General features: G+C 40.6%; 1 protein-coding gene and 1 pseudogene across 11 annotated transcripts in view; one reads left to right on the forward strand and one right to left on the reverse strand.

Annotated features, from left to right (window-relative positions):
- The window catches only part of PLEKHA5 (pleckstrin homology domain containing A5), a 262,028-nt gene that overhangs the window by 57,754 nt on the left and 177,433 nt on the right, over positions 1-26,841 (reverse strand). For 7 of the 11 annotated variants that reach the window (XM_069585597.1, XM_069585596.1, XM_069585606.1 and 4 more), the window contains 5 exons: positions 24,961-25,428; positions 18,986-19,535; positions 14,793-14,876; positions 11,923-12,042; positions 11,064-11,117 (listed from right to left, as the gene is read on the reverse strand). In XM_069585597.1, the coding sequence (XP_069441698.1) occupies positions 11,064-11,117; positions 11,923-12,042; positions 14,793-14,876; positions 18,986-19,535; positions 24,961-25,428 (1,276 nt within the window). Of the gene's footprint in view, positions 1-11,063; positions 11,118-11,922; positions 12,043-14,792; positions 14,877-18,985; positions 19,536-24,960; positions 25,429-26,841 lie in introns of those variants that run through there. The other 4 variants (XM_069585598.1, XM_069585601.1, XM_069585600.1 and 1 more) reach the window with 3 other exon arrangements.
- On the forward strand, positions 16,066-16,288 carry LOC138437749 (ubiquitin-like protein 5 pseudogene; annotated as a pseudogene).

Here is a 26,841-nt window from a genome sequence, read left to right on the forward strand (position 1 = left end):
ACGGTTCATGCTGTATGTGGTTTCTAAAGGTAGAACTTTGGCAAAGTATTATTATTACATATATTCAGAAAAAATTCAATGGTGCTTTAAAAGACGCAGCTAGATGATATAATATATCCTCTTTTTCTTTAAGGGAGAAAGACAGATTTAAAAAAAAAAGAAAGAAAGAAAGAAAAAGAGAAAGAAAACTGGGACACGAACACAGGAGTCATACCTGTCGTTCCCCCAAAAGGAAAAAAAGAGCATTTTTAAACTGACCCTAAGTACTGGCTTCAGGAATAAGATCCACTTATTGAGGCATATTATGAAAATACCCCTAATCCAGCAGAATAAAAGGGGGGCAATCTCTATATTCACAACCTTAGTTAAACTGCTGAATTTTTTAAGTCACCATTTTGAGATACATATCTGGGGTATATTTCAAGGAAACTTTTAAGGTCTAGGCTAATGTCTTTCTAAACAATCTACAATTTACATAAATTATAAACGTAAATTGTTTGGAATTTTCTAAATTTGTACTTTTCCAAACCATTTACAAATTACAGTGTCATCCTTTTTCATCTATGGGCCTTTTAAGAATTTTTTTAAAAAATCCTTTTGGCTACAGGATACATTTTATAGATCTGATTTTTGCTTCAGTGGCTTAAATCTGTTTTCCTTTTCTTCCCTTGGATAATATTTTTTTAAGTTTTTTAATTGGCGGATAATTGTTTCACAATATTGTGCTGATTTCTGCCATATACCAACATGAACCAGCTTGTTTTTCCTGATTAATAACTTAAAAAAAATACTGGTCCTTTAAGCAATGTACTATTATCTGATGACACCATCTTTATTCCCGGTATCCACAGGAAACTAGAAATATGAAGAGAACTCAAAATACATTTTGTAAAAATGTTTTATGGTGGAAAAGATGTTTGAAATGGTCATATATTTCTCTTCCTTGAAAGCATTTTGCAAAATGATACCACAAAATGATTTTTTTTTTCCCCCCTAACTTGGTACACTGGGTCTTAGTTGCAGCATGTGGGATCTTCAGGGGCGGCATGTGGGATCTAGTTCCCTGACCTGGGATTGAACCCGGATGCCCTGAATTGGGAGCCTGGAGTCTTAGCCACTGGACCACCAGGGAAGTCCCAAAAACGATACTATTTTGAAGGAACAAAACATTCCCAAAGTCAAAATCTTACATCATTTCTGCTAGGGAGAAAAAAGAGTATTTATTTTGGCCAATGGGTAAATCTATTCTAAAATATATTTGAGCTTTAAATCAAAATTAAAATATCCTCTAGATACAGGATCTGGGCTTTATTAACAGCAATCGCATTCCTATTGAGTTAAAGTTGGCACTAACAGAATTCCTACCATTAATTCAAAGATTTATCAGCTTATGTTTTAACTACATAATCACATCCTTAGGTTGATCCCAGAAAAGATTTTGGCATTTATGCTCAAGTTTATTTCCTTCCTGAGCTTTGAAAACCATTTACAATTCTACCTTATAAGCTCTAACATCCTGCCTGACACTGAGCTCCATAAATCTCTGCTGAATGAACTTACTGGAAAAAAAAAAAAAAAAAAAGATAGAAGAAAAAAAGAGCCACAATAATTGGGTTATAAAATATTAGCTTTTGTAAATAAATCGTGGAACTGTATTATGCATTTTAGGAGGAGTGGGGAACTACTGTTTTCATTTTCCTGTCTTGGTGGTGGTGGTGGCAGTCCTTGAGAAGTTGTGTCTGACTGTTGTGACTCCATGGCCTGCAGCCTGCCAGGCTCCTCAGTCCATGGTATTTTCCAGACAAGAATAGTGGAGTGAATTGCCATTTTCTTCTCCAAAACATATAGAGATACATATTGAAATACTACAGTTTTATTAAACTAAAGTTTACTAATAGCAATTTATTTGGAGAAAATCTTTAAAATTAAATCTTTTATCTTTATAAAACTAATTACACATCATTAAGATACTGTGAAGTCGCTCAGTCGTGTCCGACTCTTTGGACTGTAGCCCACCAGGCTCCTCTGTCTGTGGGATTCTCCAGGCAACAGTACTGGAGTGGATTGCCGTTTCCTTCTCCAGGAGATCTTCCCAACCCAGGGATCGAACCCAGGTCTCCCGAATTGCAGGCAGATACTTTACCATCTGAGCCACCAGGGAAGGCTTCCCTGGTGGCTCAGAGGTTAAAGCGTTTGCCTCTAATACGGGAGACCTGGGTTCAGAAGATCCCCTGGAGAAGGAAATGGCAACCCACTCCAGTATTCTTGCCCGAGAATCCCACGGATGGAGGAGCCTGGTGGGCTGTAGTACAGTCCACAGGGTCGCAAAGAGTCGGACACGACTGAGCGACTTAACTTAATTAAGATACTGTGAAAGCTGAATTTACCTTGGTAGATGGGAAAATAACCAGTTATATAACCAGGAGCTGATACTTGTCAGGTAACAAAGATCAGCAACCTGAAACAGAACTATTTTAGGTACAAGAACAACTCTACTGATTTTGAAGTAAGTAAAACAGATTTTAAAAAAGAAAGAAAGAAAATTCATTAATACAAGGTATTCATCCTAGCTTTGTGATTTTGGACAAGTCATTTCAACCTGATTGAATGGGGATAAGAGTAACTGGCCACACATTGCCAAGGAGGGTATGAGAGGCAGGTGGGACATGGAATGTGTCAGAACTTCGACACCTGTGGAGTGATACAAGCTATTAGGATGGACAGATGCTGGACAGGTGCATGGTAAAGAGAACGGGGTGCTTCCGCCGCATCTGAGAAACGATGAGTCACTGGAGAAAAGGGTTTATGGGGGAGGAGGTGTTTGTGATGAAATGAGGGCCCGAGTGACACACCAAAAAGAGATTTAATTCTGTGGGGAACCAGGAGCTTGAAGTTTCCTGAGTTAGCTGAAAGACAACATGGCAGGTTTGAGTACAGCCGGGATTTGGCGACTAAATGGTACTGAGGAGCTCAGTAGGTGTAACATGTTTTGGTGGCATTTATGATCCATACTCAATACCATGCAGATACTATGTACCAGTTAAAGTACAATCTATTTGGATAGTACGGCAGAACCATACAGAACCATTTTCAGTCAAGTGTTTTTAAAGCACTTTTAACTCCAGTTTCAAGGTATCTTTAGCTTTAATATGAGCTGGTAGAATACAACTCCAGGGGTCCTTTCAGGTAGCCTACTAATTGCCTTCCTTTTCACCCACCAGGTTGGGAGAGACTGCTCCAGCCATAGCTGGCGAAGACTTTCCTCTCTTCTCTTGGGGACCTGAATCACTTCAAGTTCTATGTCTAAGCAAAGAGCGAAAGCTAAGGTCCTGATCCTTCTCAAGTCCATCAAGCTCTTCCCTGAGGATGATATGTTTGACAAACATTGTGACATCAACGGGGTTAAAGGGGACCAGTGTTTTGAACCATTTCTGCTCTCAGTCTTTTTTCTTGGTCAGAGAATTGAGGGATCAAGATGACAGCCTTAATTTTGGACACACAGGAGATGTACCGAAGGCAGAGCTTCCAAACGGAGATTTCTTTGATCAACTAGAACTACACAATGGTGACTGCAGGGAGGTGCCCCCTTTCCATGTCTCTTGTTTCAGCCCTCGCTGTGTGTTACGAGAACCTCCGGGCGCTCATGTATGCATAACCTCGGTGTACTCAAGAACTGGTCTCAAGGGGCAACTTTGGTCAGTGAAGGATGGGAGTGAATACAAACGCTGCCCTCTTCTCTAGGTCAGCTGGTAAGGCCACAGGATTTCTATCTGTTTGTCACCAAGTATCAGAAGAGGCCCGAGTTGCTTCTGGCAGTTGATAAGCTATTTGCACCTTCCCGACTCACTCTCTTTACTCCTGTACCTTGGGATTACTTCTCAAAAGTAAAACTTCCTGCAAACAAGCCCACATCAAGGAAGCCAACATCACAGGCTCTGCTTTCTAGGAGAAATCCAGGGGCTAGAGATGAAAAGTAACAGACACCTAGTAAAACATTGAATAGATGAATGTTCATTTGAGAGGACACCAAGACACTGGGCACTTCCATAAAATTAGGGTTGAGATGGGTAAAAACAGCAAACAGGGACAGATCCATCACTGTAAGAAACAGGAGAACCGTGATAATAATGGGGAAGCATCAGATAGGCTGAGAGGTCAGCGTTTTGACACACATACACTTCCACATTCTAAATTCTAATCTACACACTGTCCATTTATTTATATTCTGCCATTAAGAGTCCATCCTAAAGGAAATCAGTCCTGAATATTCATTGGAAAGACTGATGCTGAAGCTGAAACTCCAATACTTTGGCTACCTGATGCAAAGAACTGACTCATTTGAAAAGACCCTGAGGTTGGGAAAGACTGAAGGTGGGAGAAGGGAATGACAGAGGATGAGATGGTTGGATGGCATCACCGACTCAATGGATATGAATTTGAGTAAACTCTGGGAGTTGATGATGGACAGGGAGGCCTGGCGTGTTGCAGTCCATGGGGTTGCGAAGAGTCAGACATGACTGAAAGACTGAACTGATTATGATGTCATATCCTGGTTAAGATATTCCTCGGTGACATCTCCCTCTCCCTACCACTACTATGATCAAATATGCAGAGGAAGGGAGAGATAGGAAGAGAAAAAAAAGAGAAATGGGGTATGTGAGAGAGAGGATTGCTCTGAACAGCAAGGCACAAGAAAATACTGATATTCTATACCACATAATTAATTTGCGTCCGTATGTGCTAAATAAGGTATTTTCAATTTTCCAGTTTCCTTAGCTTGCTTTTTCCAAATGCCTTTTCTATATCCCCTAGAAACATTACCCCCTGGAGCTTTCAATCACCCCTAAAAATAGAAGCTCTAGGATCCCTTCAAATATTAGAGAAAATCAGAACTTACTTAATAGCTCAATGGAATAAAGGTGCTGAATGGCCAACAATGAAAGCCATCAAGAATCTTTTCAGTCATCTTGTTAGCATTTCTTCCCTTTTAGGGAAGCTGTTTTTCATGAACACAAAGAACAAAATGCAAGAAAGTACTCTGAGATTTTTTACCTTGAATGGTTTCAGTACCAATTACATACACCCAGTTTTTGCATTTCCCTCGGCATAAATGTGTTTAGACGTGGTCAGAGTTCCTGTTTTTGTGTTTTCTTGAAAGGACATAGAAAGCATGCAGATGAGGGATGTCCACAGCAACTAATAATAGGGTGTCGGACTTCTTCCAAAAGTCACTAGGAGGTTTGGTGCACACACCACAAAATATTAGTATTTATGAAAGAGCTACATTATATAATCCGAATGCTACTACCAAACTTTTGCATTTTAGAAACTTCAATGTACTCTTCCACATGTTTTAGAGGTTAGTGTGGTGACCCAAGGACGAAAGAGCAGATAAAACAAAGGAGGGTCTTGGAATGCAGGAATGGAAAAACCAGACCCTTATCATCCTTCCCTCCCCCGTGTTGTATCTATTAATGGATTTCAAGTCCTCCTGAGCAGTATAACCTGTCTCCCTTCCTACCTGGGAGAAGGTATTTGCTTTACTCTTCCCTCCATCCAGTATATGTGTCCCATCCAATCAGTAAATGACCCACAAGACCCCTAGCCCACTCTTTGTACCCTAGGTATAAAGACCCCTGTTCAATGTCAGTTTTCCCTTGAGTTGACCCGCTGTCCTAACAGCATCTCCCATTCTAATAAACTTTATTTCCCTCTCATTCTGTCTCGTGTCTGGAAATGCTTTTCCAACCCACATCCAGACCGCAACAGTTAGTATAGTAAAAGACTCTTACTTCCTCATAAGCATTTGATCATACTTAAAAAGCAAAAAAAAAAAAAAAAAAAATCCTGATAAAAGAAGGATTGAGGGATTCCCTGCTGGCTCAGTGGTAAAGAATCTGCCTGCCAATGCAGGAGACACGGGGTTCGATCCCTGGTCCATCCGGGAAGATCCCACACGCCACAAAGCAGCTAAGCCTGTGCACCACAGCAACTGAGACTGTTCTAAAGCCCAGGAGCCACAGCTACCGAAGTCCCCACGCTGCTACCAGAGAGTAACCACCGGCCCCCAGCCCGCACTGCAACTGGGGAAAAGCCGCCACGGCAGCAAAGACCCAGCACAGCCAAAAACAAATTTTTTAAAGAAGAAAGACTGAGCTTTTGCCTTGCAAACCTTAAACATTTTCATGCAACAAGAACACCACAGGTATTCATGACTTATATTTTTCTTTTTCTGTACTTTGGCGAACTGGTTTTTCATGAGACATTTCCAGCTTTTCCATGAAAATCTGAGGATAAGGTTTAGCCATCTGGTGTTAAAGAATATACTATTTGATGCTAAATTCAGAAATGATTTAGTTCTGTTCCTGGTGGGGAGGAGACAGCTCCAGCTGGGTAAGGGCAAATGAATGTTAGAAAATGACTAGCAGAGTCATATTTCTTTTCATGAAGAACTTTTGAGTACACCAGGAATAGGCAATCTTCAACACAGGTGTGGCTGTCCCTTCCTTTCTGGTTTTCATGAAGATATTTCTGATGCAATTAACTATAATGACTCTTGAAGGGAGAGGGGTAAGGGCAGAATGTCATAGTTTTAAAGGTCATTTGTGAAAGCACATTCGATGTTACCATTTCACGTTTAAAAAATGGAAAATCATCTGCTACAATACCGACACAAGCAAAGCATGCCTCTGTAGGAGTCAAGCTCCATTTATTCTCTCAGGTTTTCTAAAACGGGGAGGCTGGCCACGGGAGTGCTGGGGGGAGGAGGTGGGGAAAGAGGGCTGGTATAGGCTCAGGGTCACCCACCAGCGGGCAGCGTGCTTGCAAAAGGTCTGCGAAGCGCTGCTCCAACCCTCTAGATCCTTCTGGTCCACTCCTACCTACGTTATCTCTTCATCTCAGTTCTTAAGTGTTTCATTTTCTGTTACCATGGCTTACATGGAAAACTGGCAGAAACTCCCTCATAACTGCTCTTCAATCACCAAAAGAAAAAGAAGGAAACAGCAAGTGAGGAAGAAAGAAGCAAAGGGGAAGAAGACAGAGGAAGGGATGGCAACACGTCCTAACTTCCCCAGTCCTGTCATTCCTCCCATCATGACTGAGCAACAAGCACCAGCTCTTGCTCTACCTGTCCATCCACAGAGGTCTTGCCCAGTTCCCTCTCCCCAGGTCCTACTCTAGTTTCTACAACCCCAGCTTCACTCCTTGGCTCAATCCAACCAGTCCTTGTCCATGAGACAGGAGGCAAGAACTAGACAAGGGAAGGAATCCTTGTAAGGGACAAGATGAAGAAAATGAAGTCCCTACACCCTTGTAAGGCCTGGTGAAGCAGACACACACTCCAGCTGACAAGCAGAAGGTTGACTACATACAGTAAGCTTCAGTGGAAACCTGTTACTCTGGCTTCAGAGAGATGGTGTACATCTGGCTCTGTGAAAACATCAGGAACTCCTAATCATCAAATAAAGGTTCAAAGGCATAGTTCTAAAATGCAAGCTCAATTTGTCCCGTTCTGAGAAAAAAGGAAAATATATCAAGAAAGTCTCTTTTCCCTCACTGTCAAAGAACTCTTCAAGAGGAGATATCATCACAGTTGCTGATAGTCTCGAATTTACTTCCAACTTCCTGGCAAGTAGAGGTCATTGCAAGAGGTACTTATGGCTTTCCTCGCCCCCCGCCCCCCTGCATATTCTGGTAGGTAGAGAAATAAACAGTGGAAAAGCCAATGTCAAATCCATTCTATAGATGTATTTTAGGATGAAACTGTCAAGTTTCACTTAAATTGTAACCAAAAGTTTCTCTAATGTTCAGTGATAACTAAGTTAAATGAGAAGAAAATGAGTTACTGATACATTATATATTTATTCATTTTCTAAATAGAACCTGGATGAGGTACATAAAGTATCTAGTTGGGATTATTGTCTGTTCACAGATTATACATTAGGGCTTTGATATCTAAAAATTCATAAAAATGACAAACCTAGGCTCATCTTAATAAATATAGACTTTGAATAGTCTACTAACTGGGCGATAAAAACATAAGCAAACTGTGATAGTGTACTTCAAAGTAAAACAGAAAGCAGAAGAAAATTCTACCATATAATTAATACAGTTTTTGTTATTTTAAAAAACACTCCAGTAAATGACTTGTCTTCATAATGGTGATAAGGCACCAGGAGTTAACAGTTTGGGGTTGACAATTTAATATGTAAATTTTTAGAATTTCAGGTAAGGTATTTTTATTTGTTATAATATTAGGAATGAATTTACCTAGAAGCACTTTAGAGACTACACTTTGGTTCTGTTTTTCATGAATAATGATAGGGATTAAGAGAATTTAAATCAATTAAAAATTGGCCTTAGGTTATTCTGATGATTTATTTGAGCAAGCAGAACAAGTGTTGAAAGAGTATCAATTAGTACATATTCTCTTGGTATGATATATAGTCTGTAAAATGTGACCAGAGCCTCTGACGCTAAGGTTTTAAAATCTTTCAAATTTACAATCATATAAAACTGGTGAATTAGTTTATAAACCCAGGTAACCAATAATGCCTATAAAAATTTACCTGGTCATCTAAAATTGGCTACTGGCAGTAATAAGATTAAAAGCTGGAAATGTTTGAGCTGAAAAATTTCATTAAAATTAAAATTACCAAGAATTCTTTCTATGTAACTTAATAACCTTTCTACATAACTTAATAATCTTACTACTGATATAAATAAAATATAGGACCGTTCAAAAATAAATATTTCATTTATATCATATCCAATTACTTGAAACCACAAATTTTTCAGATTTATTTAGAGAGAGATTTTTCTTTAGGAACCCTTAACAATATACACACTTGGGCACATCTGAGTTTCTGGGCAAAGCCCTCACCATGTTTTTATATATACTTTCTATTACCAAAAAAATGGCCCAGTTTTTGCCCTCAGAAATAGTCATTGCAAGTCATCAACAATCAAACTCTGCAATTCTTTTCACTATCACATAAATTTTTAAAGTGGAATCAGACAGCTATTTCAGGATCTAATCTTAAGAAAAAGGTGAATCACTGTAAAAGCTCTGCTGACATGCTGAGAGTACAGAGAGGATGGGATACAAAGTTGAAAGTTTAATTTTAATTAATTAATTCATTAAAAAACAACACACACTATTCTTTTACATTTCTGGAGGCTAGAAGTTTGCAATCATTTCCATCTGCCAAAACCACTGTGTGGGCAGGGTCATGTCCACTTCCTGGCCTTTTCCATCTTCTTTGCATTTTTTGATGTGGACCATTTTAAAGTCTTCACTGAATTAGTTATAATATTGCTTCTGTTGTTTACCCTTTTTTTTTTTTTTTGGCCAAGAGGCCTGTGGGATCTTAGCTTGCTGACGAGGGATTGAACCCATACCCCCTGCATTGGAAGGTGAAGTCTTAACCACCGGACTACCAGGGGCTTGTGTCTAAAAAGCTGAGATTTTAGAAGCCACCTGTAGGACTGTCAGCATGGCACATTAAGAAAGGCTTGGCAGGGCATGCCAAGAGAGCAAAGGACAGCAACAGAGCCTCAGCCAGATCTAGGCCACTGAAGCCAAGGGAAGAAGCAGCTTGACCTGGGAAAGAGGATGAGGAGAGGCATTTGTGCAAAAGTGTGTATTTCCATATATTTACCTGCCCTTTCCCAAAAGTTGCTTAAGTTCTGTGGGTCTGCAATAGCAGATTTGATTTGATGAGGTACATAGTAAATTAATAAATCATTAGGTTTATTTCCAGAGATTCTAGATAACTTCAGATTCACATTTGTATCACTGTTTTTAACCCTCAATTTTGTGAATCCCACTGTTTTTCAGAACTATCATTAGATTTATATACAAAGGAGCTTCTAAGACAGTTATTTCCCATGTATGTTAGAAGCTTTCTGGCAGTGTGGAATTTTAAGGGAAGATTTATCTTACTATTTGGCAAACATGTTGGCAAACATGTCTTTATTACTGATAGCATATATAATATACACTGTGGTTAAATTTAATAACACCAGTTTCTGGAGTGAAGATAGAAATTTGGATTCATGAAATGCTGATTTTTAAACCATTCTGATGGGCAAAAACTAAGACGAAAATATTTTGTGGGAAAATAAGTTATATATTAACAGAAGTGTATTTCTTTCAAAAATTAAAAGAAATATGACTAAAGGTCTTTCCAAGGGTTATCCTAATGCAAAATCCCTCTTTAAATAGAACTATGTTAAAGCACTGCATTATTATTTTGTTTCAAACAGGACAGGGCAAATATAAATATGTAAATAATTTCTTATAACACTTTCCACAGTAACTTCTTTCACTTGATGAAATATTCAAGTTTAAACATTTCGAAAACAAGCTAAAGCAAGTTTTAGGTTGACTTGTATGGAAAAAAAAATTCACTAGAAATTTTTATTTAAGAACATTTTGAAAATTCTCGTCAAATTAAAATTAAATATTAACAGGGAATTTCATAAACACCAACATTTAGGAGTGTCAGCCCTTGTTTATGAACATCCACTTTTCAACATTCACCTTAACCAACCACACTCACTCCCACCACCGAGAGAATGCAACTCTCGGTCAAAATGACACCGGGACGAAATGGTGAACAATAACACAATATCTTCACGCATTTCACCCATCCTTATCCTCTTTTGGGAATACAGAGCCCACCACACCAGTCTCCTCTTAGCCTTCCAAAAAGGCATTCGCAGCTGGGTGTCTATTTCTTAAATGAGGTCACCTCCAAGCTGATGTAAGCCAGTAAGTACAAGTTTTCTTGGGGTAAGAATAAAGAAATCTAGTGAGTCCAGGCTCTCAACTTCCGGAGACCTGGCATTTGTATCCTGCCTCATCTCCACAACTGCCCTTTCTACCCTGGTTATTACGGTATTCCTGAATTCCCCCGGTAAAGGATTTATTATCAGCCTGCCACTGTCAGGCTATTAACCCAAACTGCCTGAAATATCCGAGTAGATGGAAAACTGTACTACACTTAAAACATTAAAACGTAAGGTACGATAAGAAAGAAAAATTCTTCAAATCCCACCTGATGATCCAAATATATGGTGTTCCTTTGAAGGTGATGTGAAAGGATTTCATTCTAGTAGACGTCAATCAAGAACAAAGCGACAGAGAAAGAGGGTGCGGAATTCATGAAAAAGTCAGTTTTGAAACAGGAAAAACAGGTCATCTGCCACCACCTATTATGTCACAATACACAACAACTTTCACACATGCCCCCCCACCCCGTAAATGGTACAGATGACGTATTCCATTACTATTAAAAAAAAAAATCACACTTAGTTCCGTAAGAAATTACGTAGACATGCATATAAGCTGAAACAGCAAGCAGAAAAATCCTTCAAATGGCTTTAGCAGACTCCATATTAGAAACTTTACAAATTAATTCTTTTCTGCAATAGAGGACTACTTCTTGGGATGTTTATAACCAGAGACTATTAAACCCTTTGAGAAATGTTTCCGTGTGTTCATTTTCAAAATCGAGAACACAAGGAAATGGATCTTTGGCAATGAAAGGCAGCATTATTAGAAAGATGATCAATTCTCCACTGGTTACTTTATGGGAAATGACGGGACTCTTCAATCCGGTTCACCGGAGTCGCGGTGTTTGGTGGATGACAAAGCTATTCTGAAGTCTTGTTTGCCTTTCCTTGCTCACAGCCAAAACTTGGTGGGTGAGCGCATAGAGGGAAGGCTAAGAAGAACTGTACTCAGCCCACATTGATAAGGTATGACGAAAGGCGTTCTCAAAGGGTCAATAGGAGGTCCTGCAATGGTAGGATGGCTCGTGCTCATGGGGGTGACGCAGGTCGGACCGACTGACGATGAGCGGCTCAGAGAGAGTGACGAGAGCAGACACACAGACACACGGCTCCAGGGCTGACCTTTGGGCTGTGGGCCTCGAGTTTGAGCTGCATGAGCTGTGCTAAAGTGTGCTCCCGGATACTACTCAGCTCCGCCTGCTGCCGTCTCAGCTTTATGAGCAGCAGTGTAAGCTCCTCTGGCTGAAGGAGTACAATTTAAGAGTCCAAACAGTGGAAAACAGATTAATTGTGGTCTTAAGTGACAGATATTAAACCAAGATTTCTTGGCAAGTTTCCTCTTACGGCTGACATCAAACATAGCGCCTAGGCACTATGATGATAGGTTCTACATAAATGCATAGATATCTAGAGAAATAGAAGGAACAGTGTTACTTGGTAAGGTACAGCAAAACAATAGTATTTTCAGGCATTTTCTCAGAACTCATGAGAGACTATTCATACATTAAGTATAAAAAAGCATAATGCCAAAAAAAAAAGTTTGTACATGAGAGCTGTAATTAAAAAAAATATTTTCATGAGATGTTTAAAAACGGCACCTAAGGCTTTTTTACAGCAGTAGAACAATACCCGCATGCCCAACACTCTATTTTAGAGACTAGAACGTAAATGCAAAGAAATAAAATTCATATAAAACATGGATGACATCTTCACATCATTACGCTCAGTTAGCATCTGGGATCTATTAATTGCTTCCCAGCCATATTTTTAAATGTCACTGTTAGTGTTTTCACAGGATATTTAGTATTAACCAAAAGACCAAATTTTTTTAAAAGGAAATATGTGTGTATATATATATATATATATATATATATATATATTTACTACATGTAGAAAGCTCGGAGGACAGCCCAGAACCTTTCGGTTCCTGACTGGTTATTCTGATCCCTGACGGGGAATCAGCTTTCAAATGTAGAGAAAAATTCCTTAACAGGTTGATCTGATGTATTTTTCCTCATTAGAAATGCAGTAAAGTGTGGTCATTGACAGTCTCATAGGCTATAAAATAGTGTTCAGTGTTTTTTTCTGAGCTTTGTTATGATTAGAAACCACACAGAGCCCACAGAGAGACTCTCTTCACTTAAGGGTTGCAATGTGCCCTGAAAACGTCCAAGCCAAAAATTGTTCCCAAGACTGACTTGCTTTGCCAGCACCACAGCATCACACCCGCTCTGTTCTGTTCTGTTTGCTATTGCTCTTTATCTTCCATATAAAAAAATTTTTAGAGACACAAATAATTTTTTAAGACGTATAGCTGATTTGCAGTATTATGATAGTTTCAGGTATACTGCAAGGTGATTCAGTTATATATATATATTTGGACTATTTTCCATTATAGCTTATTACAAGACACTGAATATAGTTCCCTATGTTATACAGTAATCCTTGTTGCTTGTCTACTTTATGTGTAGTACCCTGTATCTGTTACAAATCAATTTTAACTGTTATTTGAAGTTATGTTAAAAGTTACTGCCTTCAGGTGGAAAAAGATGTCAAAAGGAAACCATCATTACTACTGGGTCCTCAGGATAAAAGTGGGTACCTATGCAGGTGAGACAATAGCCTCTTCTATTAAAGAACGTGTGTGCGTGTAACTTAAAGCAGACATTTCTTAACAGAAAACAAAGAACTGCCTTTGCTCGGATGCCAGCTACATGCTGTCATCCCATGGCTGTGGGAAAGTCCATATCTTATGTCACTATATCCCCAAGCTCTAGAGATCTTGTCAGAGAGAGGGGAGGGTGGGTGGAGTAAGGGATTAGACAGTCTAAGACCCAGAGTGGTATTGGACAGAAATACTAAAAGAAAAAACCTTAAAACTCTGGCTTACTACTTATGGAGTTAAAGAGATTTTCAAAAGGATGAAAGATTCCAACAAATTTGCCAGATATTTAGATTTAAGGCAAAATAAAAAGAGGCACAGTGGACTCCTCCAGGAGGCAGTGACACATAAATTTTATCCTAAACAGCCACTAGAGGGAGCAAGGGAGAAGAGGAATGCTCGTAACAGGATCCTTAGCATGAGCTTATTAATATCCATCAGATCAACAGTATTTAAAAATTCCAAATTGAAATTCCCTAGTTTTAGAGGAGAATATAGTACCCATAGCCTTTAATAAATAAACCACAAGTATTTTAAAACCAGGAAATCTTCCTTATATCTCAGCATGTAAGAGATGAAAGAAAAGATGTTTGAGAAATACATGCAAGATGAATTTGATTGTTACAGAAGGACTTTAAATGATGGACAATGATACGGTCCTCATCTTCACAGAAACTGAGACTAAACACTAGTATTGAAGCACAGCTCCCCTGATAGAAGAATGCAATGAAATTTTGAGAAGTTATCTTTTCTTTCTAATTTGAAGAGCAACAGTGTTCTGGGAACATAACTCCTTCTCAATGTGAATGGAAATAACACTGACTATGAACTGTTCACAGTAAGCACTTGCTTGAACCTAGGATCTGGGACAGTCTCTCTGTATAAATGTGTAAATCAGTTTCTTTTCTGCTCCAAAGTAGTTAATCTACATCAAAATTCACCAGAGAAACTTACCAGGCCTGCAGTTTGACTACACACACAGCATTTCTTACTGGATTTGTTCCCCTAATGAACCACTCCAACGTCTGTTTTAAGGAAGAGGAAACTAACATTCAACGAAGTAAAGAGACCCTCCCAGGTTATTCAGTAAATGTGGAAAACAGCATCTTATACCAAGGCAGACATTTAGGGAAAAGGAATCAGGCAGACACTGTTGCGGCTACATGGTTGCAAACTCTACCACTGAGCATCTCTTCCACAAAACTGGTAATGGTTTTTCTCTGAGGGGCATCTCTCTGAAAACTCAAGCTTAAAAGCTGTGTCAGATACATGCTATCATGTGCAGCACATAAATAACACATGATAGGGTAAATAAAGATATCGTACTCACCGTTTTGCCTTGGAGGCTCTGGGGACTAACAGACTGTAAAGTGAGGCCAGCTGGCATTGACCTCCTGTCAGGCACGTACATGTGCTAGGAAGATAAAGGTACGGTATAAATTGTGTGGTCAATGTCAGTGATGAAAACTGTATTATAAAATGCCATTTAAAACTGCTACTAGTGCTTATGAAGGAAGACAGATACTAAAGCTTCAGGACTAAAATACACACTGATTGACAGAATACTTCTATATAGTTGTTTGGCTCAGCGTTTCTTAAACGTATTGGTCTCAGGATCCCTATATGGCCTTGCATGGTTGCTAAGTCACTTCAGTTGTGTCTGACTCCATGAGATCCTGATGGACTGTAGCCCGTCAGATTCCTCTGTCCATGGGTTTCTCCAGGCAAGAATACTGCAGTGGGTTGCCATGCCCTCCTCCAGGGGATCTTCCCGACCCAGGGATCAAACTCACATCTCTTATGTCTCCTGCACTGGCAGGTGGGTTGGCTGGGTACCATCAGCACCACTTGGGAAGCCCTCTTTCTGTCATTAAAAGAAGATTTTTGTGACAAGAGTGGTATTCTTTTACAGTTTTGCAAATCTTTTTAATGTCTGGCTAGATTTTCCTATCTGCTTCTGTATTCAATCTGTTGTGTTAATCTCTTTTAGGGGAAGTACATGAAGAAAATCCACCTTCGATACAGTTATTTGGAAAAGGGAAGAGAACTTGAATAGTTTTTTTTGGATATTTGCACATGTCCACATTTCAAATGAACCTTTTACCCATTCATGGTTTTGTGACATCAAACACAGGTCAGGTGGGAAATACTGGCTCAGTGAAATACGCAGATGTTCCAACGGCTGGCACTTGTTTTTCACTATATGAGATGAGCAGCTCCTATCTGTTAATACCATCGCTGATCTTTAAGCACCAGAAAGCTGTCAAGCTCAAAGAGGCAGGTACAGGATTCCCCAACTTCTAATTTTTGCTTGAAAGCTCAAGTGGTGTCATTGGTGACAAATACCGTGGGCTGCCTTCCTTGAAGAGGCAGGCTAGCATTCCACTCTGGAAGTGTCCGTCAAACACCAAGTCTGAACAACTCTAGTTTGTCATTTGTTCTTTCCAGTAACAAGGGTGTTTTATGTATATATATACACACACACATATATATATATATATATATATATTTTTTTTTTTTTTTTAAAGAAGGGCCCAGGCTCTGCACCCCAGTGACAAGGCTGTGGCATCAGCTGGTTCTAGGCGATTCAAGCTCCAGCCAGGATGATCGAGGTTCGTTGCAATGACCATCTAGAGAAGAAGGTCCGCCTTAAACACAGGGCTGCTGACACCAGCAGGGATCTCAAGAACCTGATCATAGCCCAATCTAGCACCCACTAGAACAAGGTCATTTTGAAGAAGTGGTTCATGATTTTTATGGACTGTGTGTCTCTCGGGGACTGTGAGATCCATGATGGGATGAACTTGGGAGCTTTATTACCAGTAGGGCAGAGTTCCTCTTCCCTGCCCTTTCCTCTTCTCCCTCTTTCAACCCCCACACTAGTATGAATGTTTGTTTTTGAAAACTCTTGCTAATAAAAACTTAGAGGCTGGACTTCCCTGGTGGTCCAGTGGTTGAGAATCTGCCTGCCAATGTATGAGACACAGGTTTGATCCCTGGTCTGGGAAGATCCTACGTCCTGCGGGGCAGCTAAAGCCCGCGTGCCACAGCTACTGAAGCCTGGGTCCTGGAGCCTGTGCTCCACAACAAGAGAAGCCACCGCAATGAGAAGACTGTGCGCCACAAGTGGAGAGGGGTCCCCTCTGCTCGTCCCAAGTAGAGAGCGCCTGAGTGGAGCAGTGAAGAGTCAGCCAAGCCAGAAATAAATAAACACAAAACAAAACATTAGAGCCTGGAGAGAAAAAAAAAAAGGAGCTAGTGTAGCTTTCAACTCAAATAAGCATGCAAGCGTTTTTCTCTGAGACAACCATTAGTACTTGGGTATCAATAGACATGCTTTAAGTACATTTCCCATTTCATCACACAAACACTGTGGAATGAATAGTCAAGACTGAACACAGTTATCTTTTACAGTTTCATGCCAGGGATTGAGTGAGATTGCTCCTTTATTTTTACAGCAAATCTGTGACAGTGAAATAGTACAATGACCACTCACACAATCTGAGCCATTGCCTTGACTCAGGCTAAGGTGCTAGGGCTTTAACCCACTTTTTAGTGTTTTCACACTTGTAGGAAATGACAACACAGTCAACAATAACTTATTATTACAAAAACAGTTCTGAGCTTATCAGAGACTCCCTGAAAGGCTCATGGGTACCCTTGGGTAATCCCAGGTACTCCCTAAGGGTCCATGAACCCTACTTTGAGAACCACGGATCACATCAAGGAAGATGACAGGATGGTTACAAAGAAAACTTGGCAACGTTGGAGAAGATTTGCAGGAGGACCAGATGTTAGCTGACTGGGAAAACTGGCTCGACAGCACACCTGCATCTCATATTTGCTACTGAAACAGATGATCAATTTTGACCATGAGTACACTGTTCAACCACGCACTAATAATTTGCATTTGATCAGATTTCTTTTGAATATTGTTAATAATTTTTATTAGCCTTCGGAAGTACAAAGTGTCAAAACACTGAACTCTGTTACAGGGACGTTCAAAGTGAGCCTTTTTTTGGTGAGACAAACTGAAGCTTCTTTCAAAAGAAACTTTCTGATTGACTTATTAATTCCTAACTAATGCTTATTTATGGAAAAATCAAGCAAACGCTTTATGCAATGATGTAACTGAAGGAGTCAGCCCATCACAAGGACAAGAAAAGGCACTTTTCAAAATAGCATAAAGCGAGAGGATCTTTAGAATTCAAAGAAAGGGAAAGAAAAATTCCTTTTTACTTTAGGACAGACATTAGGACTCGGTTGCAAACACAGTGACTAATCAAAATGATTTTGCTTCAGAATTGTGAAAAGCTGATCGATGCAAGGTGCTCCAATTTCACTTCAAATAATCTACTAAGCAAGACTTGAACCAACTTGGCTGCTGCTGCTGTTTGTTTACTGGCTAAGATGTTTCCGACTCTTTGTGACCTCATGAACTATAGCCCACCAGAATCCTCTGTCCATGGGATTCTCCAGGCAAGAACACTGGAGTGGGTAGCCATTTCCTTCTCCAGAAGATCTTCCTGACCCAGGGACTGAACCCCTGTCTCTTATGTCTCTTGCATTGGCAGGTAGATTCTTTACCACTTGGGAAGCCCCTAAACCAACTTAATATATGCATTAAAGTATGGTCTCTATACCTTAATTTAAAAAAATATATATATATGGAGAATTCCCTGTCAGACCAGTGATTAGGACTCTGCACATCACTGCCGAGGGCATGGATTTGATCTCTGGTAGGGGAACTAAGATCCCACAAGCTGCATGGCATGGCCCCCCCCAAAAAAGTATATATACCAGTAAGTGGTGTTACCTTAATATGCAATTGGGTACCTGAGGAGGTATTTCAGTATGCTGTATCTTCAGCTGGTGATTAGAAGATAAGGATTACACTTTTATCTTAGCAAAGAACATGAAGAGCCTGACAGAAGACTGTAGTTGTGCTACAAGAGGCAGAGTAGAATTTGCAAGTGTGCATAGGGTCAATCCAAATGCATGTGGTCTTAACCTACAGGGAAAGCGATGAGAGCCACTCTCAAGCAGAGAGGAATACATAATGTATCCGTTCCAAAGAGCTGATCCTGAGAGAAGCAGCCCTGCAAGCTTAGGTTTTATACATGAGAGTCTGACATTATAGAAGATGCCTTCTTAATTTTTAAAACAAACAAAAAAAAGCTGGTTTTGCCTGCCTCCTCCCCATTATCTTGTCTCTGGCATTCCCAAGAAAGAGCAGTGTACTATTAATAGAAGTGAAAGGCTTCTCGCCTGGCTCAGTGGCAGAGAACCCGCCTGCCAATGCAGGAGATGTAGGTTCATTCCCTGGGCTGGGAAGATCTCCTGGAGGAGGAAATGGCAACCTACTCCAATACCCTTGCCTGGGAAATGCTATGGACAGAGGAGCCTGGTGGGCTACAGTCCATGGGGTCACGAGAGTTGGACATGACTAAGAGACTAAACAACCAGAAGGAAACCGCAGCGTCCTCAGAGGAGCAATGAACCCTGGACGAGCAGATGCCTCACCTTGGGATGATGGGCCCGGTGCCTGCGGTCGATGGTGACGTCCCTGCGGTCGATGGTGACGTCCCTGCGGTCGATGGTCACGTCCCTGCGGTCGATGGTCACGTCCCTGCGGTCGATGGTCATGTCTCCCCTTTGAATCGGCGAAGACACTTCTGACCTGTAGGTCCGCTGAGGGGAGAAGCCCTGATAGGCGGCGATGGAGCCGTGGGAGGGTGACGTGGGGATGGAGTGCATTGTCTGGTCGGAGATGCTGGCCATGGTTTTAGGGCTGGTCAGGGTGCTGTGGCGAGGGAGGGTGCCCTGCCTGCTGTAAAACTGGCGCTGCTGCCACTCATACAGCTGCCACATGGTGTCGTCCCGCATGGACCGCCGCTTCTCCTCGGCTCCGGGTCCCGCAGTCTTGTCGTGGGCCGAGGGCGTGACGCTGCAGATGCTCTCCGGCCTGGTCTTGCTGTTTCTTGGGAGGGTTCTGTAGCCTTCGGGGTAGCGGGCCATGACTGGCGCTCTGTGGCTTGGCATATTTCTTGGCAATGTTTGGTAAGAGATTACTCTGAAATAAAAGAACAATTGCAACATAAAACTGAAGGAGAGCTGCTTTCCAGATAGTAAATTAGAGTATGTTTTTGTTTTTTTTCTTTTCTTCTCCCCTCCTGGTAGGTAAAATGTATACTGAAGATTCATTTTTTTGTTTTTTAAGGTGACTAATGAACAGAATTTAATTTTTTTTAGTGAAATCTAATTTGATGGATTGAATATACTAAGTCAACAGCATCTATGTTGCTCACATAAAAGACCATTTATTCCACACAATGTATGGTTTGGTTTCAGGAAGCAAGAGTACTATACTTTTTCCAGAAATAAAAATGTTCAAGATCTCAAGTCCATCCTCATGTCTTACTTGTTTTTATATACATAATCTCCTAGAATCTCATCTTCACCAATCTCAGCAAAATACTCAATTTCTGTGTGTGGATGGAACACTGGAGTTTTTGAGCCATGCCCACAGATCATGGAGACTGGAAATGAAGGACGGCAGGTGGTGAGGCTATATTGTACTACGTCCTTCTGAAAGCATAACTGTTTACCGGAAGAAGTACGTGAATCAATACTTCTGTGGTCTGAAGGAATCATTTCCCTGGATAACTTTTGAGAAATCAAAATGACTCAAAAGCTAAAGCTAAAAATTTAATTTTTTAAAGGCAAAATTCTTCAACATGATGCTATTTCAGACTCAAAACCGCAGATCTCCAGAATATTATGATGTTTTAATACTTGTGAACTTTATTATTAATCAAGTGGGAGGAAGCAGTTGGTCAAAAATCAGGAGGGCCAAGCTTGCCTTCTTGTTTTCCCCCCAAATACAGAGACCTTAGAGGAGTTAGTTACACCTCTGGGACTGAGAGAAGGTTCAAGTGTGTAGGGGAAGAAGACTAAGAAGAGATCATACTCCTTTCAATACCTGGGGTTAAAGAAGAGTTAGTGGACTGGCTGGAACCACAATGCAGGCTTCTTACTTCCTTAAGCAGCAGTCTACTCTCTTTATTATGTCAATGATTCCCTTTGAGACTTGAGATTTCTCAAGACTTTAAGATTTAATGAAAAAGCAAACTCATTCTTTTATTTAAAAATTTTTGCCAAAAGTATGGAAATAATTTAAAAAAACTTTACTATTCTCTTGCAATAATATACTTAAAGATAAAAAGATACCCCTAAATTAGGAAGGGCATAATATTAAAGAGCTGGGTGCTACTGAAATCTGGCCAACTGAAATGTTTTGAGATTTGGCTTTCTCATCTAGAAGAGGATTTGGTCACAAAGTGGTCTTACAATTCTAAAGTCCCATGTTTTATTTTGTATTTTGAAATATTTCCAGTTCCTTCAACCGTTCTTCTAAACTGAGTTTGCTTCATCTGCTGAATGTCCCTCAGCTTCTCCATGTCTTGAGCTGAGCCACAAGGGAAGTCTAAGTATACTGGAGTGGGTAGCCTATCCTGTCTTCAGCGGATCTTCCTGACATAGGAATCGAACCAGGGTCTCCTGCATTGCAGGTGGATTCTTTACCAACTGAGCTATCAGGGAAGCTCACTGATGTAAACAGACTTGCTCAAAATTAACCCTCCCTTCTCAACACACACACACGAACCACTTCTGAGAGCCCAACCATCTGACAACTTTGGAGTGGGGGAGGAAGGCACCCCATATTCTGATATTAACAGTAAAAAGACTTGATTCTTTTTACTCCACGTAAATTTACTATTTTTTCCCTGCTTGATCTCCCTCCGATCCTCATCTTCTCTGCTAACATGGAAGCCAGAAATTGAATAAAGTCCAGAGCTGGCAACCCCACAGCTATGTGCTTAGGAAGCATGTCAGACAGGGGAATGATTCCATCCGATAAATTCTGCCCTAGTGCTCCAGCAGTGTACTCCAGCATACCTTGGTTATTGGGCCATTCATAAACTTAAGAAATACTATAGACACCTTATTGTGTAAGAAGCTCTGGATTAGGCACAGAACTGTTATCAGAGTAACAAATACCAAAAACATAAATGATATTAACTTTATGTATGCTGTTCAGAAATCTGTAAAAAGATCATTTATAGGTACATAAAGGAGGGTCACATATTTTCGATTTAAAACAAATAAAAAACTGCCTGTGGACTAATGTTTAAATTCCAGTTCAGAAATCTGATGACACAGAACGCAGGCATCCACACGAGCTGGACCCTGTGGCTGAGATGGCTACTGCACTTGGATCATCTAACTGTGTGATCGTCAACGGCAGGCGATTTTCCTACCAAGCTCGGCTAATTAAAAGTGACTACAAAGTGTAAAAGGCTCTTCTGCCATCTTTGGAACTACTTTTTGGAGGATTTTAATGGAAAATCTGCTTATCATCAAGCAAATTTATTTCCGCCCCATATACTTTCTACCACTTTGAGACCTTTCTTAAAAAAACTAGTTTCCTTCAGTGCTTTCCTCCAAAGAAATTCAAATTAAGCAAACTGTGATTTACTTTTTAAGTGAAAGCTTAAGTAAGTCTGTAGGCGCCTTCGTCAGGTTTTGTGTCCCATTCAACAGCACCTGCCTGTCAAACGCCCTAAAAACCCTGACACGTGATTCCGCCATGCAAAACAATGGCCTAGGCCCCAGCATCTGAACGGGCCCGCCCCTCACAAAGGAACTTTCAGCCTCTGTTCACAGATGCAGGCACCTACCATATGACTACAGAGGAAACCTCTTTTCTTTCTGTTAGAACTTTAGGGATGAAAGCCAGCCTTTCATAGTTTCACCAAATGAATTCTGCCACCTATGACCATTATGCTTCTTGCCACCGATATAAATTATTTTGCTGTAAAACCTCACCACTGTTTTTGAAGCATGAAGTTCACGTAATAATGTAGATGACCTATGTCAATGATCTAACCTGGACTCTAGCCAGGGAACCCAAACTTGGAGGAGCAACGTGAAGGGAACCTGAGCTCCAAATGACCTCAGGCCAGCCTTTAGAAGCTGGAAGGTCTGCAGTCAAAATTAGTAAGTTACAGGGAGCCTTTATGGATGTTAATTACATCCAACCAAGGACTTTGCGAAGTGCTTGAAAACTAATACCTATGGCTCAACAAGTAAAAAAACTAATACTTTAGATACAGAACCCCTTTAATGGTTCATTTTCAACCTTAAGAAAGTATGATTTTACTTGAGGAAAACTGATTCTATTAAGAAGCAAGATTTAATTTGCTGGGTAGAGAGGCAGCAAATCTTCTGGCTGTGGTTTTTATTACTGTCTCCCTGAAAACGATTACCTTCATAAGTACTTTCAAACATCCTGTCATTTCCTACCCACCCCCCACCCCCCTCAATGCCTCTGGCTTTTCCTCTGTGCAGTCAAGTTTTATTGTTGAGACAGCAACTGCTTCTCACAGCTGTCCCTTGGGAAAATTAGGGAAGTGGGCAATGAGGGTGGAGGAGGAGAAAACAGAAGTGAGCAACACATCAAGGGATGAGAGGGACCGAGCTGCGCTCCTGGGAGGAAAGACTGGCTGACAACCGCCCAGACCAGAAGGACATCCCGCTACCCCAAAAGTTCATCTTCTTTCAACCAAAACATTACTAACGTATTGCTCTCTGGTTCCCTACTACTGAAAGGTAAGAGCTATAGTAGGTCTTCAGTTAATTGTGCATGTGTTAGTTCATTACAGTACTTTATAAATCTTACATCACCAGCTTCCCACCTAGAAACACAACACTTTCTCATCCACGGGCACTTGCTTTTCCTCCATATTCTGGCCTTTACTTACAGTCTTTGCAGACCCTCCAAACCTTTTTTTCCCTTTATTTTTTAATTTTCAAAAAAATTGTACTGAAGTACAGCTGATTTACAATGCTGTGTTAATTACTTCTGTACAGCAAAGTAACTCAGTTATACATTCATACTTACACACACATATATATACTTTTTCATATTCTTTCCCATTATGGTCTGTCACAGAGTATTGAATATAGTTCCTTGTGTTATAAAGTATGACCTTGTTGTTTATCCTTTTTTCCCTTTAAACATAAAAGTTCTTTCTGGTTTTCCCTTAGAATCTTTACCTTATCCAGCCTCCTGCTGAATGAATGCTTCTCCTTTCATCCTTACTTTTAAGCATGTCTGATATAATGATGATGACACTCCAAATCTTATTCAAGTCCAGATCTCTCTTTGGAGGTACAGACTGCAGACACCTCAAATTTAACCTATCCAATCACTCATTATCTTCTGTCTCCCCAATTCTTCCCTATGCAGTGAGAGGCACTGGATAATGCCTGACAACCCGACCAAAAAAGCAGATCACCATTCTTGATTTCCCCCAGCCACTCAAATTAGGTTTGAGTGAGACCAGTCTGCAATCAAGTACATCCAAGTACTCAACTAGCCTTGTCAATTACAAGTTCAGTTTTTGAATTTCTCCAACTCATTCTCCAGATTCTACTGAACCACCATTCTGCAAACATACAACTCCTCTGGCTTCTCTCTCCAGCCTTGCTTCTTGTCCATCATTATACCAGCTGTGATGATGTGAGCCTAAGCCAGACTCACGGCTTTGGAGTCTTTTCCCAGCTCTATCAACTCCTGACTTGTGCATACCTAAACCAAGATAAGCATCCCATCCTTCATATCTGGGCTCCTACCTCACTTCCTCCAGAGAGGTTTCCCTGAACCTTTAGGCTGGGCTGGTCGTCCCTGAAACATCTTCTCTTCTTGCTGTATTTGTCATCGTATGCAGTATCTGTTTAACTTTCTCCTCCACGAAACTAAGAACGGCTGTGAGAAATTTGGACTATATCATTTCAGTATTTTACTTCCTGGTCCCATGATTACCATATAGTAATTATACAGTAAGTATACAAAAGAACAAGTGTGTACATGAATGAGTAAATGCTTAGATGAATAAATAATAATACTTAGTCATGTGCATCCTGAGTTTAAGAAAGCCAAGGAATGAGTCTGAGAACTGGAGCATCTAAGCCTTTCCAGTCACCACATTAAACTCTCAGGAGAGCTTCGCATTACATTAAGCTGTAGAAGCTCCTAATGGAAAACAGAGCAGGACAGTGGAGAGAATGAAGTTGTGTGTGTGTGTGTGTGTGTAAAGGGGCAAGGCTAGGGGTGTGTTTGTGTGTGTAAAGGGGTGAGGCTAGATCTTGCTCCCTTCCTTGCCTCAAACAAGCATGATCTGTACCCACGGCCTACGCCTTCTCTTATGCTGGGCCGGGGAGGATGTTTCCTTGCCATCGGTAAAGTTGGATGAACATTACTCAGAACACTGAGACAGAGGGGAAAAAAAAAAAAACAAAAAAACCCACACACATATCTGATTATCCTGAAGGAAAGATGACTCATGAAGCTGTAATATCACAATGCAATTTGAATTTAATACATTGACTCTATCTCAGAAACCAGTCTCCCACCAACACCATAAGACACTTACCCCCTGGTTTCCTCTTCATGACCTCTTCCCTTCTGGATTTTAATCCACTGCTCCAGCTGTTGCATTGAATTCGTTCTCTGTATGACTCGATCAGCCTCTGTGTGTAAGGGCCCCGTACTGTGGTGACTTCCGCCTCTAAGATCGGCCAGGCTCACATTGACTGTTTTGTTCTCTGAACTACTCAAATTGACTGGCCTGTAGTGTCCAGTCTGACCTGGGCATGTTGACCCGCTCTCATATTCAGATGACAGAGAATTCAACTTTACACTATTAATTTTTGTTAAAGGTCTATCTTGGCCATCCTTCTGAAATCCATATTTTTCAGCTTCTAATGCCTTTTTTTCTTCATTTCTACTCATTTCCTTGTTTTTCTGGTTATTTTGGGCCTCTGGTTTAATTAGCACTCTATGATTGGGAAAGTTATTGATCTCTTTAGCTGGTGCATTTTCAGATGTAATCTTATCCACTCTGAAATCAGAGAAGAAAGGCAGAGTAAATCAGATGAAATAATGCACATGTTATTTTTAGGATTCACTCTGAAAATTAAAAAAAAAAAAAACCCCATAAAACTACCTGTGACTTTACAAAAAACCCTGAAAGCGTTGCAGAGGACAAGTCTTCACAAATCCCCAATGTCATGGCATGAAAATTCAAGTATGAAAAAAAAAAAAGAAAAGAAAAGAAAATTCAAGTATGCCACCAGAATGTATAAATAGAAAGGGGAGAAAACTAAACACAAAATACACAGTGTAGAAAGCACTGGAAAACAAAAAAGTGGTGACTGTCCCTACCATTAGAAATCTGAAGAGAAAGCAAATAAGGCTGCCCTTTGACTGTGAAACCACAAAAATTCATGCTTAAAAGACCACAGTAGCTGGTCGTTCGAAATAAACAACGTGGGTTCCAGCCAGGAGGGTTAATGCATCATGAGACAAACATGACTCTGGTTTGTGGAAATGGACATTATCTTCTGATGCTATCAAAGATTGAGACCATGTGACCAACTAACTCTCTGTTTCTCAGAGGACTTAAGTTTCTGAGCTAGACTACATGTGCTCTCTTTTTTTTAATTTGTTGAACTTCTAGTAGTTATACTGTTGTTTTTTTATTTTTTGGTTGAGCACAGGCTTTCTCTAGTTGCAGCCAGGTTTGGTGGGGGCTGGAGGAGAAGGGAGAGCATGCAGCTAGCCTCCAGTTGCTGTGTGTAGGTTTTTCTCATTGAAGTGGCTTCCGCTGCTGTGGAACAGGCTTTGGCGCATGAGCTGCATGTGGAATCTTCCCGAATCAGGGATCAAACCTGTGTCTCCTGCATTGGCAAGCAGATTCTTAACCACTGGACCACCACGGAAGTCCATAGTACTACCTCTTACTAGTTCAGTTTCCAGCAAGGTACAAAAATGTATTAAGCCTCAAACTCCTCTTTGGCAAGTAGGGAAAACTTTAGCACCAAGGATACGGGACTGCTATGAGCTCCACATGAGTAAATCTGTGGCTGGCACAGACTTTATCACCACTACCATTCAATTTCATCAAGCAACTGTGGATTAGAATCTGGCATCTCGAGTCCACGTCCCCGCAGGAAGAATGTGCTGCTCAGCAGTGTGCGCCTGAGCCAGCAGATGGTTTTACTGCTCACCATGCCAATTGCTCTATCTGGGTCTTTTTGATGAGAATCAGCTTTCCTGAAACCAATCACTTCCAGGATCTGACAAGACCAAGCTAAGTGTCTGTACCTGCACAAAACTACCAAGATGATACCATACTAGGAGGCTTCTTGAAGAGGGAACTGACTAACCTTGCACATTTCAATATATAATAATGATTCTACTGGATCCTAACTGTGCTATTGCTGCCAGTGTCAGTGATAAAAATGCATGTGTT

This window comes from Ovis canadensis, chromosome 3 (genome assembly GCF_042477335.2).
Source record: "Ovis canadensis isolate MfBH-ARS-UI-01 breed Bighorn chromosome 3, ARS-UI_OviCan_v2, whole genome shotgun sequence".
NCBI classification, from domain to species: Eukaryota; Metazoa; Chordata; class Mammalia; order Artiodactyla; family Bovidae; genus Ovis; species Ovis canadensis.